The sequence below is a fragment of the Hippocampus bargibanti genome, linkage group LG11 (assembly GCF_051943395.1).
Source record: "Hippocampus bargibanti isolate YZ-2025 linkage group LG11, ASM5194339v1, whole genome shotgun sequence".
Taxonomy (NCBI): Eukaryota; Metazoa; Chordata; class Actinopteri; order Syngnathiformes; family Syngnathidae; genus Hippocampus; species Hippocampus bargibanti.
The window spans coordinates 21,216,218-21,230,926 of record NC_142744.1 but is presented as its reverse complement, the minus strand read 5'-3'; the positions used below and the strand labels follow the sequence as shown (position 1 = coordinate 21,230,926).

Here is a 14,709-nt window from a genome sequence, read left to right as displayed (position 1 = left end):
AAAATCACTACAAATGACTTCTACTGAGCGTATTTTACAAAGATTCCACCCCATATATCTATATTTTACGTTTTAAGACACGCGCTGAATATTCCGTAAGTCTTGTTTTTGAGTTGGTGGCGAGTCCTCACCCTCCGTCACTGAAGGAACCCCCCTGAGCGAGAAAGGACATACCTTGTATCACCTCAATGCATTTTGCGGTACTTTGTTTGGTCTGAAAACTTCCTATTGGTGGTGAAATTAGAAGGAAAACACATGAATAACACGATAATGAATTCTTGTGTGTGGCACCGAGCGTCTATTTCAGACATGGGCAAACAACGGCCCGTGGGCGACATATGGCCCGTTAGGCTTTTTAATCCGGCCTGCAGAATTTGTCCAAATTATAATAAAAACAGTCTGAAACTCATGACCAAAAGTTAGCAGACAACAGGGCAGACAACTCTGAAAAGTTGCCTGCCCAGCCATAAAGCTGCCTGCCCCATTTTTCACAACTTGAAAGACAATAAGACGACTAACAGCAAAAAAAAAAACATTGTCACAAAGTACAGTGAGACCTCAACTTACGAACTTAATTGGTTCCCAGACAGAGTGTGTACGGCGAAAAGTGTGTATCTAAAAAAATCCCATAGGAAACCATTAAAATGGGAATAATTCGTTCCCGGGTTTCCATAAAATATACTTTTCAACTAAATAAGCCTTAAAACTACACACAACATACCTTATCCTATTATAATAAATGTCCTATTGTATTGTAATGAAAGAAATACACTGCGTTGTATCATAAAGTCACTTTATTTACATTTGTGATGGTCATTTATGGCTTGATGGAATGGCGTTGGAGGTCGAAGGTCAAAGGGAATTGCTGTTTGGAAAGAGAGGCGCATTACATGACGCCTGTAATTAAAGAAATAAACTGCTGTAAAATAAAGTTATTTACCTGTTTTGATGGTCGTTGATGGCTTATGGAAGGAGAGTCACCTTCCATAAGGACTGTTGGTAACTTAACCTCTGGTGCTGTTCGGTCGTGTGCTTCCGCCGAAGATCACTCCGCCAGCCGTGGTGGGTGTGTATTATGAAAATCGTGCTTATTATAAGGTTTAATTTTCATAAATTAACGTTTGTAAGACAAAAAGTTTGTAAATTGAGGTCTCACTGTATAACGTTTTTTTTAAGGTAAGGATGTTCTTACTACTATTTGCTCCTTTGCTTAATTTACGGTAAATATCGCTTTCTGAAAATTTTGCTCACGTTCTCCAGTTTGTCCGCAATGCAGTTTGCATTGCATTGTCAAGCGACTTCAAGTGACTAAGCGCCTTTCGTAACTCTGAAGTACATTTTACAGTCATGGTATAATGTACGTTTACGTTTTGTAGCGTCATAAATTTTAACTTCTTTTGAATCTTTCTTCTGGGCTGAGGTTTTGTGCATCTACTTCGGAAAATGACAAAATAACAACCTTATAACACTCGGGAAAGTTCGAAGCACGAAGCAGGCTTCTGATTGGCTGCCGTGCCGAGTATGCAAATTTCAACTGCAGGTAGCCTACGTCTGTGTGCTTAGCAAAGATACACGTGTACTGTTTGCGCGTGAAGGCGAGGGCGTCCGTGGCGAGTGTGGAGAGCGCACGGTCATCCATGATATTGCGGAGTTTAACACAAGTACAATAAAGTCTCGTTATATCGATATCGTATATATCGATAGTCCCGGTTATATCGATACTATTTCTATGCACGCACAGAGAAAATTACATGCAAACAGGGTCGGATATATCGATAGTCCTGGTTATATCGATATTTTTTCGGACTCCCTTGAATATCGATATAACGAGACTTTACTGTAGATATGATTGAGCTTGAGTATTTCGTTGTGTAATAATATGTTTTGAATGTTGAAAGTAATTCCATTTTTCAATCAATGTTCATTTCTTTAACTTTGCGCCGTCGATTGAAACTTATTAAAAACGGACGCAATCTTGATAAATCACAGTGCGTATGTTATTTTAATCTATTTCCATTTCCTCCTCCCAGTATCTGTGAAATACAGTAAAGTCTCGTTATATAGATATCGGATATATCGATAGTCCCGGTTATATCGATACTATTTCTATGCACGCACGGAGAAAATTACATGCAAACAGGGTCGGATATATCGATAGTCCCGGTTATATCGATATTTTTTCGGACTCCCTTGAATATCGATATAACGAGACTTTACTGTAGTATATAAATGCCATATCTTGCATAGTCCTTGAGACAAATGTATGAACTGATAAGGGCTGTTTTTCACATTTGAAAGACAATTAATAAATTGGGTTGTAGTGTTCTTACTGTGCTATGGGGTTTGCACAAACTACATTTAAAGGACAACCGACACCTCCTGACAAGTTGTGTCCATAATTTGTAAAATCGCTTCAAATGACGTCTACTGAGCGTATTTTACAAAGATTCCACCGCATGTAGCTATATTTTACGTTTTAAGACTCGCACTGAATATTCCGGAATGCCCCTGACCGAGAAAGGACACACTAGCAGTCCTTTCATCACGTCAATGCATTTTGCGGTACTTTGTTTGGTCCGAAAACTTCTTGTTGATCCGTGTTGATGGCGAACTTAGAAGGAAAACACATAAATAATGCAATGGTGAATCCTTGTGTGTTGCACCAAGACAACTATTTGATATTCGCTGACACTAATTCCCAGGAGACAAATTAGCCCATTTCCAACGGAGCTTGGGCGCAATCTTCTGCATTTTCTGGGTGCTACATTTCTGTCCAGATGCCTCAAAATGACAGAGAATAACTTCTTTAATTGATTGCAAACATTTATGCTTTCCTCTTCAGAACTATTTGAATCATATTCATAACTGGATGAGAACAAGAAAGCATATTCTCCGAATCTGAAGCCATTGTAACAAGGGGGCGGGAATTCTGAAACTGGGTACTTCCGGTTTCAATTTCTTGCAGTTTCAGAACACTAAGTCATTTTTATGGGTGTTTTGCATTTGACTAAAAATATCATGCTGCGTGTTTTGGGTATTTTAGATGCTATAAAACGTTTTTCTGATGTCAGTTAGGAAACAAAAAAGTGATGTCGGTTGTCCTTTAAATGTCTGGAACAGGAAAGTTTTTCACCCCAAAAAATTTTGGAAAAGGGATTAAAACGATTATTTTCCCAAGCCTCCAGTAATATCCTGTGACTGTAAAGTGTCCTTGAGAGTGTTGAAAAGCGCTTATAAATGAAATGTATGTATTATTATAAATACAGTAAAGTCTCGTTATATCGATATCAGATATATCGATAGTCCCGGTTATATCGATACTATTTCTATGCACGCACGGAGAAAATTACATGCAAACAGGGTCGGATATATCGATAGTCCCGGTTATATCGATATTTTTTCGGACTCCCTTGAATATCGATATAACGAGACTTTACTGTAGTCACAATATCACTTCCGGATCGAGTGTGCGCTGGCGTGTTTTTGGCTGCTGCTGCTCGGCCGCAATTATTTTTAGCTTCTTAGCTTTTTACGGTTGCTGTAACCGCTGTAAGAACCCGACATTCTCCGAAGAAGTTGTAATCCGATCCCAGTCCGTTTTGACAGTCGAATCGTTTCATGATTCCTGCCGTTTCTCCGGATCACGGACGAGGCCGCGTATCATCGCCACCCACCTGTACCCGCGGATGAGGGTAAACGTGGCCGCTGCCTGTCTCTGGTCGTTGCTGTGCAATATCATGTCGCTCCTCCATTGACCCGTTGGACTGATATGATAGACGCGATATGTTTGTAAATCTGACTGTGATGACTTCAGTGCCTCACCAGCTCACCGGACGTCATTGTGTATATGTATGCATGCACGACGAGAAACAGCCAGAAGGCCTGAACATAAATAAATCTTAAAAACACAAATCTCCCTCGCCCATTTCCTCTCCCCAACTCGCTTGCAGTGACTTAGGAGCAGTCTGTTGACTCTTGGTCAATTGCGATCGACACGCCCCTGTCTTAAAAACTGAGGGAATTCACTGACTAGCTTAGCATTTACCACTTAGCGCCGATGACTGCGTGTGAGCTTTGATGCGTTTTGGTTGTTACGTGAAAGCCCGGAAGCCACATTGAACCAGCCAAAGAGCCGCATGTGGCTCGCGAGCCATGGGTTGACCACCCAATAAGACTCTTAATGGTCCTCGAGGGAAGACGTACCTCCAAAGTGGCCCGTGGCCAAAATTTGTTCGAGGCTCCTGATTTAGAGTTATATTATTATTATTATTTCCGTTCCTTTGACTTCAAGATGGTACCGCGAGAATGGGTGCCTTTCCAGAGGCTCCTGTATTTGGTTTTTCTCTTTCTTCCTTTCCTCTTCCTTCCATAACTTTGCTGCTGTGCTCAGTAAATTTCTCCACCGCTGACGAATAAAGGCTCATCCAATCCAAACCATATGGAAGGCCACAGCCGGAATAGGACTCTGCCCCACTGCACGGACAATCAAGTTTTGCTCATTGTTTAATTTTAATGTCACTTCTTAAAAAAATATATATATATATTATCCATCGTTCATGATCGAGTTTTTTTCTTCCTGTGGCTTCCCATCAAACAGCAACAGGGATGCAGAAACATGTTTGCTGACGGCAGCAACACTATGGGGGACTCTATTGCGCCTGCCTGGGTAAGGCGCATGCGTACTGTTTGACGTTTTGAAGAGGCTCCTCTCCGGAGTGTTTGAACAGGAAGGCGGACATGTTGGCCAGCCTGTGGGACAAAATCTGGGCTTCGTCTCTTACTTTACCCATATCGGTGACAAAAAACACATCGGAATCCAGCTCGGGCCCCAGTCGGATTGGAGGGTTCACGTCGCTGGGACTCGGTTATGGTTGACAGTCGGTGACAACGGCGGTTGATCTTTATTTATTTTTAACCGTTAAAAGACTTCCTCGACATTTGGAAAGAAGCAGAAGTCCCCCTCAACCCCCCCAACACTTCTTCTTTTGAGCTGTCACGTTCGTTTTTGTCGCCCTCTCTTGCGAGGACCCGGCACGGACATGGGAACGGGCCCAGACTAAGTCCGCCGATGTTTTTAATTTGTTTTTGTTGTTGTTTGGATGCAGCGACTTTTGAAGCCCTTCGCTGCTGGCATCCTGCGGAGGCTGACTAATCTTCGACCGTCGAGCTGCTCCTGAAAGTTGTTTGCCAGCCACATTTGGAGGGGGACTCAATTGTACTGAATACAACATGTGGCTTTTCTACACCCAACGGAACCTTAAACGTTATATCTCGTGTGGAAGCTCGAGGAGAACGATGTATTGTCTTTAAAAGTTCCCCCAAGAACGTCAAAAAACAAACGAATATCGGGCTAGCGAGCTTGCGAGCTATCGCTGGCGGCTAACGCTAGCTCGCCACTCCGTTTGAACCCCTCTCTTTATTCCGTTGAAAACAAGATACGAGGGGACTTAATTCCACACCAAAATGTCTTCCGGGGAAAGTATGGAGGCTCGATTTGGAAAAATCGACGCGATGTTGAACGACCCAAAGTCGGAGATCAACACGGATTGTCTTCTGGTAAGTTTGCATTCCGCTAGTTGGCTAAGGAGCAAAGTGAGGCAGCCATTCGGGCTGCAGCTCAAAATTATTTTCCAACAAGTCGCCTCGCCTCTGGCAGGAAAAAAAGTGATGTTTGTGCTTCGTAGCTCACCTTTTTTCCCCGACTTTGTCTTTGAACGTCGGTTTAAAAAAATTGAAAATTGAAACGAAACGTCTTGTTTTTTTTTGTTGCACTTCATAAGCAATTAAACAAGTTGTCACTTTGGGGAAATTATGTTTGATCAGAAGACAGATTTTGTTGCAAAAGTAAATCGTATATACAAATTGGGCACATACTCTGACACACTCTACTGTAAATCTTGAACACTTGGTGTAAACAAAGCCACTGGACCAGACGATGTCTTCTTATTTATTTAAAAAAATGGCTGAGGAACTAACACCGGCCTGATATCATCTCTTCTAATCAAGAAACTACGCAGGAAGGTGGAAGCCATAATGGATCAATATCAATTAGCTTACGCAAAAAATCGCACTATGAGTGATGTCATTCCTACAGTAATGTACTTTCTTCTGAGGCATCTTTAGAATAGGATGTTTATGCCAAACAGTTATTTGCGGACTTTAGATCAGCCTTGTCCAGACATTTTGTTGAAGAAACTGGTTCGGTTGAATTTCAAACCATTCTTCATTAGGTGGTACCGCTCCTTCTTATCCAAGAGAGCACAATGTGTAAAATTTAACTCTTGTCAGATGAAATCATGAGTAGCACGGGGCCCACCAGGTTTGCTTGAACGCACCGTTTCTGTTCACCCTATTTACAAATTACTGTGTTAGCTCCCAACCAAATCAGTATTTTATACAATTTTCAGATTATGCAGCTATCCTCAGTCTGCTCTCGAGTGACTCCGACATTAGCAGCCACTGTGACAGAATTGACATTTGTTGACAAGTATAAGAACTACATGAGGATTTATATGGATAGCGGGCTTAAAGGACAACCGACATCTCCGGACAAGTTATGTCCATAATTTTTAAAATCACTTCAAATGACTTCTACTGAGCGCATTTTACAAAGACTCCACCACATATAGCTATATTTTACTTCACGGAGGCAACGCCCCTGACCGAGAAAGCGACACACAATGCATTTTATCCGTGTTTATCCGTGTTGATGGCGAAATTAGAAGGAAAGCTACGTAAATCACAACATGGTGAATCGTTGTGTGTCGCAGCCAATTGCGTTAACACGCATAAAGAATGTGTAAGTTTACACAAATTCCCAGCGGACAAATCAGCCATTTCCGACGGAGCTTGTGCGCCATCTTGTGCATTTTCTGGGCACTACATTGGAGTCCAGATGGCTCGAATTGATACGGAAGGACTTCTTTAATCGATTGCAGACGTTTATGCTTTCCTCTTCAGAACTATTTGAATCATATTCATAACTGGATGAGTAACAAGATGGCACCTTCTCCGAATCTGAAGCCATTGTTTTGATTCAGGAGCAAGGCAGTGTGTGACCAATAGTGACATCAACAAGGGGGCGGTACTTTCTGAATCTGCCCAGTTCTGAGTTCATTTTGTGGCAGTTTTGGGACACTTTAAGTCATTTTTATTGGTGTTTTGTATTGGACTAAAATATCTGTCTGCATATTTTGGATATTTTAGATGCTATAAAACGTTTTTCTGATGTCAGTTTGGAAACAAAAAAATGGCGTTGGTTGTCCTTTAATTGGCTGACATATATGAAATATCTGTTCAATGAGCCATCTGCGCCTTAATTTTTTGCGTTGTCTTGGATTATTTGGAGTGGAAAGAAGCATTCTGTTAATCCTTTATAGGGCAACCTTTGAGTCAGTCCTGCTGTACGGAATAACCAGTTGGTTTGGCAACCTGACTGTAAAATCGAAAGCTCAGATAAGTGACTTGGTTAAGACAGCAGGCAGGTAATCGGGCAGCCCCCGCTCTCTGCTTCCCAGGACAAATACAGTATGTGCAGTTTCTTATTCAACAGGCCAACAACATTCTAGAGCAGTGGTTTTTAACCTTATTCTAAGCACCGAACCCCACCAGTTTCATATGCTCATTCACCGAACCTTTCTTGAATAAAACATGAAATAGGATTTTTTTTTACTGGTGCACAAAATGAATTGTGGATTAATATCACTTTGTTCAAATAACAAAACAAACACAGTGCATGAACACAAAACACTTTCAATACCTGTGCCCACTAACTGCAGACGAGACTGAAGGGTGGACCTCTGAGGAGGAGGATCCACCGAACCCCTGAGACCAACTCACCGATCCCCTCGGGTTCGATCGAACCCAGTTTCAGAACCACTGTTCTAGACAATCCTTCTCATATCCTAATTTAAGATCCTACACTTGGGAAGGAGGTACAGGACCATTCTCTGCTAATTGAACATAGATAAAACTTAGTCACAGCGTTTATATTAGCTTAATTAACAATTAGAGGAAGACAGACAGACAAACAGGAGGACATGAGGGTGGTTTGAAGTGTGTATATGACTGTCATGTACTGTCCACTGTGTAAAGTATAGAGTGTAGAGTGTGTAGAGTGTATATACAGTAAAGTCTCGTTATATCGATATTCAAGGGAGTCCGAAAAAATATCGATATAACCGGGACTATCAGAATCAGAATCATCTTTATTGCCAAGTATGTAGGACACACAAGGAATTTGTTTCCGGTAGAACACGCTGCACTAGTATCGTTGTCAAAAAAACTGCTAAGTGGCACTATACCGTTCCATTTTGGCTACTGTTGAAAGAGTTCAAAGATCGATCCGGCCCTGTTTGCATGTAATTTTCTCCGTGCGTGCATAGAAATAGTATCGATATAACCGGGACTATCGATATATCCGATATCGATATAACGAGACTTTACTGTATATTGTACTCTATTGTTCAATATATGTTGTGAAGCGTATGTGTATTTATATATTCAATGCATGTAGCTGCACGGCGTGCTGTCCACCGAGACAAGTTTTTCCTACGGGAGACCAAATAAAAAAAGTCTAAAAATGAACAACAAATAAAAATCACAAATCATAGTGGTGTGAGATGTCATGTTGAGCAAGCCTAAGTAGTATCTTGCTTGCAACCAAGTCGACATTCTTTTGATGACATTCTTTTGTGACTTCTAAATATTCAACACAGCTGCACAAAAAAGACATCCAACACAACAATTAGTCAACTTTTTTGTAGTATCCTTATGATTCGTCTGTGTAAGCTCTCAGTCGTACAGGAGTGGTCCATCGATGAAAAGGTTTCTTCAGCCGTCATCTGTACTTATAAGGTGTCCGACGTTTCGCTTCTTATCCAAGAAACTTCGTCAGCAAACTAGTCTTAGTAGTAGTTGAGGCCCTATATATATATATATATATACAGTAAAGTCTCGTTATATCGATATTCAAGGGAGTCCGAAAAAATATCGATATAACCGGGACTATCGATATATCCGACCCTGTTTGCATGTAATTTTCTCCGTGCGTGCATAGAAATAGTATCGATATAACCGGGACTATCGATATAACGAGACTTTACTGTATATATATATATATATATATATATATATATATATATATATATATATATATATATATATATATATATATATATATAAAACCCTATATATATATATATAACCCTATATATAACCCTATATATATATATATATATATATATAACCCTATATATATATATAACCCTATATATATATATAACCCTATATATATATATATAAAACCCTATATATATATATATATATATATATATATATATATATATATATATATATATATATATATATATATATATAACCCTATATATATATACAGTAAAGTCTCGTTATATCGATATCGGATATATCGATAGTCCCGGTTATATCGATACTATTTCTATGCACGCACGGAGAAAATTACATGCAAACAGGGTCGGATATATCGATAGTCCCGGTTATATCGATATTTTTTCTGACTCCCTTGAATATCGATATAACGAGACTTTACTGTGTGTATATATATACATATATATATATATATATATATATATATATAATATATATAATATATATAATATAAATCCGCGTCTCATCCACCATGGGTGGTGTCTGTCCCCCATTTTTAGCTCGGGTCCTCTACCAGAGGCCAGGAAGCTTGAGGGTTCTGCGCAGTATCCGTGCTGTTCCCAGCACTGCGCTTTTCTGGACCGAGATATTCGATGTTGTTCCTGGAATCTGTTACAACCACTCGTCGAGTTTGGGGGTCACTGCCCCGAGTGCTCCGACCACCACAGGCACGACTGTCACCTTTACCTTCCAGGCTCTCTCCAGCTCCTCTCTGAGCCCTTGGTATTTCTCGATTTTCTCATGTTCCTTCTTTCTGATGTTTCCATCACTCGGGACCGCTACATCCACGACAACGGCTTTCTTTTCCCCTTTATCTATGACCACGATATCTGGTTGGTTGGCCATTCCCATCTTGTCGGTCTGTATCTGGAAGTCCCACAGGATCTTTGCTCGGTCATTCTCCACCACCTTGGGAGGTGTTTCCCATTTTGACCTTGGGGTTTCCAGTCCATACTCAGGCACAGATGTTTCGGTAGACTATGCCAGCCACCTGGTTATGGCGCTCCATGTAGGCTTTCCCTGCCAGCATCTTACACCCTACACCCCTTGGGTCTTGTCTGGTGTGGTATATCCCTGCCTCTATGGCTCTGGTGTTCAGGGCCTGCTCTTGGGCAGCCAGGATGAGTGCCTTTGTGCTGTCCTTTAGGCCAGCCCTCTCTAGCCACTGATAGGACTTATTGAGATCAGCCACTTCTGCTATGGTTCGGTGGTACATCCCGTGTAGGGGCTTTTCCCCCCATGATTGTCCCTCTTCCATCACCTCATCCTCTGTTCCCCATTGTCTGAGACATTCTCTGAGTACATCATCCGTTGGAGCCTTCTCTTTGATGTATTCATGGAGCTTGGATGTTTCATCCTGGACAGTGGCTCTCACACTCACTAGTCCCCGGCCTGCTTCCTTACGGCTTGTGTACAGTCTCAGGGTGCTGGACTTGGGATGGAACCCTCCGTGCATGGTGAGGAGTTTTCGGGTCTTAACATCCATGGTCTGAATCTCTTCCTTTGGCCACCTTATTATTCCTGCAGGGTATCTGATCACTGGCAGGGCATAGCTGTTTATTGCCCGGGTCTTGTTCTTGCCATTGAGCTGGCTTCTGAGGACTTGCCTCACTCGCTGGAGGTATTTGGTCGTCGCCGCTTTCCTTGTTGCTAGTTCGAGGTTGCCATTGGCCTGTGGTATACCAAGGTACTTGTAGCTGTTTTCAATGTCTGCTATTGTTCCTTCAGGGAGTGAGACCCCTTCAGTGTGGACTAGTCACCATCCGACTACATTTCTCCAGCCCGAATGACTTTCCGATGTCACTGCTGTAGATCCTGGTTGTGTGGATCAGGGAGTCCATGTCCCTTTCGCTCTCAGCATACAGCTTTATGTCATCCATGTAGAGGAGGTGACTGATCGTAGCTCCATTTCTGAGGCGGTATCCATAGCCTGTCTTGGCGATTATCTAGCTGAGGGGGTTCAGTCCTATGCAGAACAGCAGTGGGGAGAGTGCATCACCTTGATATATGCCACATTTGATGGACACTTGCGTTAGTGGCTTGCCATTGGCTTCAAGTGTGGTTTTCCACATCCTCATCGAGTTTGCAACGAAGGCTCTCAGGGTCCTGTTGACCTTATACAACTCCAAGCATTCAGTGATCCATGTGTGTGGCATCGAGTTATATGCTTTCTTGTAATCAATCCAGGCTGTATGTCGGGACTTGCAGTCTTGAGCGACTGTTCTGTCAACCGGCAGCTGATGTTTGGCACCTCTAGTATCTCTACTAATGCCTTTCTGTGCTTTGCTCATGTATTGATCCATGTGTCCACTTATCTTAGCCGCAATGATGCCTGACATGGGCTTCCATGTTATGGAGAGACAGGTTATTGGCCGATAGTTGGAAGGAACTGCACCCTTTGAGGAATCCTTCATGATCAGGATTGTTCGCCCTTCGGTTAGCCATCCTGGGTGAGTCCCATCCATCAGCAACTGGTTCATTTGTGCTGCTAGGCGCTCGTGGAGAGCTGTGAGTTTCTTTAGCCAGTAGGTGTGGACCATATCCGGGCCTGGGGCCGTCCAGGTTTTCATACCTGAGACTATTCCTTGTATATCTGCCGCTGTGATGGTAACTGGGTTCTGTTCAGGGAGGTTGCTGTGCTCCTCTTTCAGAGTCACCAGCCATTGTGCGCTGCTGTTATGTGTGACCTCCTTCTCCCATATGCCTTTCCAGTATCTTTCAGTTTCCAGCCTTGGAGGGTCTGCTCTGCTGTTAGAACCCTGCCACTGAGCGTACACTTTCGCAGGTTGTGTTGCGAACAGCCTGTTTATTCTTCTGGCCTCATTCTCTTTCGTGTACCTCTTTAGGCGACTGGACAAGGCCTGGAGCCTTTGTTTGGCAGTTTCGAGTGCTTCAGGTATGGTTATCTGCATGTACCTCTTGGGTATTGGCCTTTTATTCACATCTCGATGGATCTCCGTCAATTGACTCACATCTTTCCGAGCCGCCTTGATCTTGGCCTCCAACCGTCTTTTCCATGGTGGGTAATGAATCTCGTGGCTCTAATGGTTGCTCTTGTAGCCGAGCATCTCTAGGATCACTGATGCTGACGTGTATATCAGCTCATTGGTTTCCGTGATCGTTCCGTTCGGGATTGTTCTCAGTGCTGCATTCACTGTTTTCATGAGACTTTCAGGTGGTACTTCACATAGCCGTTGTAATCGGTTTCTTAGTTGCCCAGTTTTCATTCTTGCCATGATCTTATCTCTCAGGTCAGTTGCTGCCTCGCTCAGCATTTCATTCATTGGGGCCGGCTTCCCAATCTCATCATTCATTAGGGCTTGCCTCCCAATCTCTGGTTGAACCTCTTCCTCTGATGTGGCAGCCTGGGGCCCTTCACCTCGGAATTTGTGTTGTACCTCATCAATCTCAAGTTGTGAGAGCAATTGCCGTTTGTGGATATTGGAACACTGAGCTACTAGTTGTTTCATGGTCAACCGTGACTGTGGGTTTCGAAGGAACCATTCAGCCCCCATTCTCCGCATGTAACCCCTCTGACTGGGGTTGCTTGAGTAGTAGCATTCCAACAGAGCCATGTTATCGCATCTCGTCCATCTCCGCTTTGTTCCAGTAGCCCATTTTTCATCAGGGTGCTCTGGTTCCCCAGCACCTGTTTGGCCGGGCGACGTCTGAGCCGGCATGTCATTCCATTTATTGTCTCTCATCATTTTTATGAGGTAGGCATTAGCGTGAAGGGTCTTGCCCAAGGATCTACACCGGATGATGTTTTTGTGCTCATTTTCTCTGCCACAAGTGGGATTCGAACCCTCGTCTCCCATATGCCAAACTGCAAACTGATGCCTTATCAACTGAGCTATCCAGCCGCTCTATCTATCTATCTATCTATCTATCTATCTATCTATCTATCTATCTATCTATCTATCTATCTATCTATCTATCTATCTATCTATCTATCTATCTACAGTAAAGTCTCGTTATATCGATCTTCAAGGGAGTCCGAAAAAATATCGATATAACCGGGACTATCGATATATCCGACCCTGTTTGCATGTAATTTTCTCCGTGCGTGCATAGAAATAGTATCGATATAACCGGGACTATCGATATATCCGATATCGATATATCGAGACTTTACTGTGTGTGTATATATATATATATATATATATATATATATATATATAAATGCTGCCCATGACAGGTGCAAAAAAGCACAACGGCCCCCGAGCTGTCCAGAGATGAATGACAGTCAAATGGCACCAACATTCCACCCATTCAAAAACAGTACTGGCATAGTCGTGCTGCCGAAAAGGCACAACCATTGTGCCAAAAACGGAGAATCATGGCAAAATCGTTGAAAAAAATTCCAGTAATTTTGAGAGATTATTGAAATGAAACGCCGTTTTATATATATCCTACACTATTTCATCTACAGAGGGAAATGGAGTCGGTGGCTGCTTACAGGAGTTGCGAGGCGTATTAGGGGCAGGGTCCCCTTTTGAAGAAAATGAAAGATTTTGGGTGCGCCTTATACAGTTGTCCGGAAAATATGGTAGTTCCGAATGAGAGACTTTAGACAACAGTGTTCAAGTAGTCAATCGCCCAGGGAAAAGAAGTGACTCTTGTTTTTGCCACTTTTATCTTTTTTCATTAGATTTATTTCTTTTCATTTTTATGATGTAGTAATGTTTTTCTTTCAAATATTAACACATACTCTGACTTAACTGCCAAATTAGCATCGCTTGTATTGAAATAATTTAGATGGTTTCAAGTGGGATTAAGAGCGGTAAGTGTTCACACTTGAACTTTCTGCCGTGTGTTGGGGTAGCCTGTAGGCGTTCACATTTTGCCAAACAAGCGAGACAAAAAGTGTGAGCACAGCCTTTAACGTGTCGCTCACCACAAGAATGCATTGTGGTTATGTAACTTCCTAAGTGTTATACAGACGCTCCCCACCTTATGAATGAGATACGTTCTGAGCGGTCGTTCTTAAGGTGAATTTGATCGGAAGTTATTTCAGTGCCATATTTTGTGTGGAATGTATGTTTAAGTCAAACACTGAACAGGGGAAGTATAAAACACGGAAGTTCTGAACAGTTGTAAAAAAATTCACACCTACTGTATAGTAGTACGACAATATATATCCATGGGTCTTCAGTAAGCCATTACTGAAGCACCCATTACTTTTTTTAATGCATCGCATCCTCCTGGAGCGTTAACTGGGAAGAGGGATTTCCTCCCCGCCCACATACTCGACACAGCCAATCGTGAACGATATCAGCGGATTGGGGCCTGAACTCGTTGGCAACACTTTAGCATATCCAGGTGCCGATTGGGCAGCCTTGGTGTCCGTCGCACAAACATCCAGCCCTTGAATCCTGTCATGTGTCTGTGTGCGTCATGTGTGTGAATTGCCTCAACTGGGGTTACCACCTTAAAATAGTGAGACACTTTGCGCCTCCATGACCCTGAGAGCTATGTCAGCTGGAGTCTTGTACTCCTGGCAGGGTCACCCAAGCTGACAGG

General features: G+C 42.5%; 1 protein-coding gene across 2 annotated transcripts in view; it reads left to right on the top strand.

The window, feature by feature from the left end:
• The first annotated feature begins 4,711 nt into the window (after positions 1 to 4,711).
• Positions 4,712 to 14,709, top strand: part of rock1 (Rho-associated, coiled-coil containing protein kinase 1) — an 80,737-nt gene continuing 70,739 nt past the window's right edge. For both annotated transcript variants that reach the window (XM_089007630.1, XM_089007631.1), the window contains exon 1: positions 4,712 to 5,556. In XM_089007630.1, coding sequence (XP_088863756.1) covers positions 5,464 to 5,556 — 93 coding nt within the window. In that variant the 5' untranslated portion in view covers positions 4,712 to 5,463. The remainder of the gene's footprint in view (positions 5,557 to 14,709) is intronic.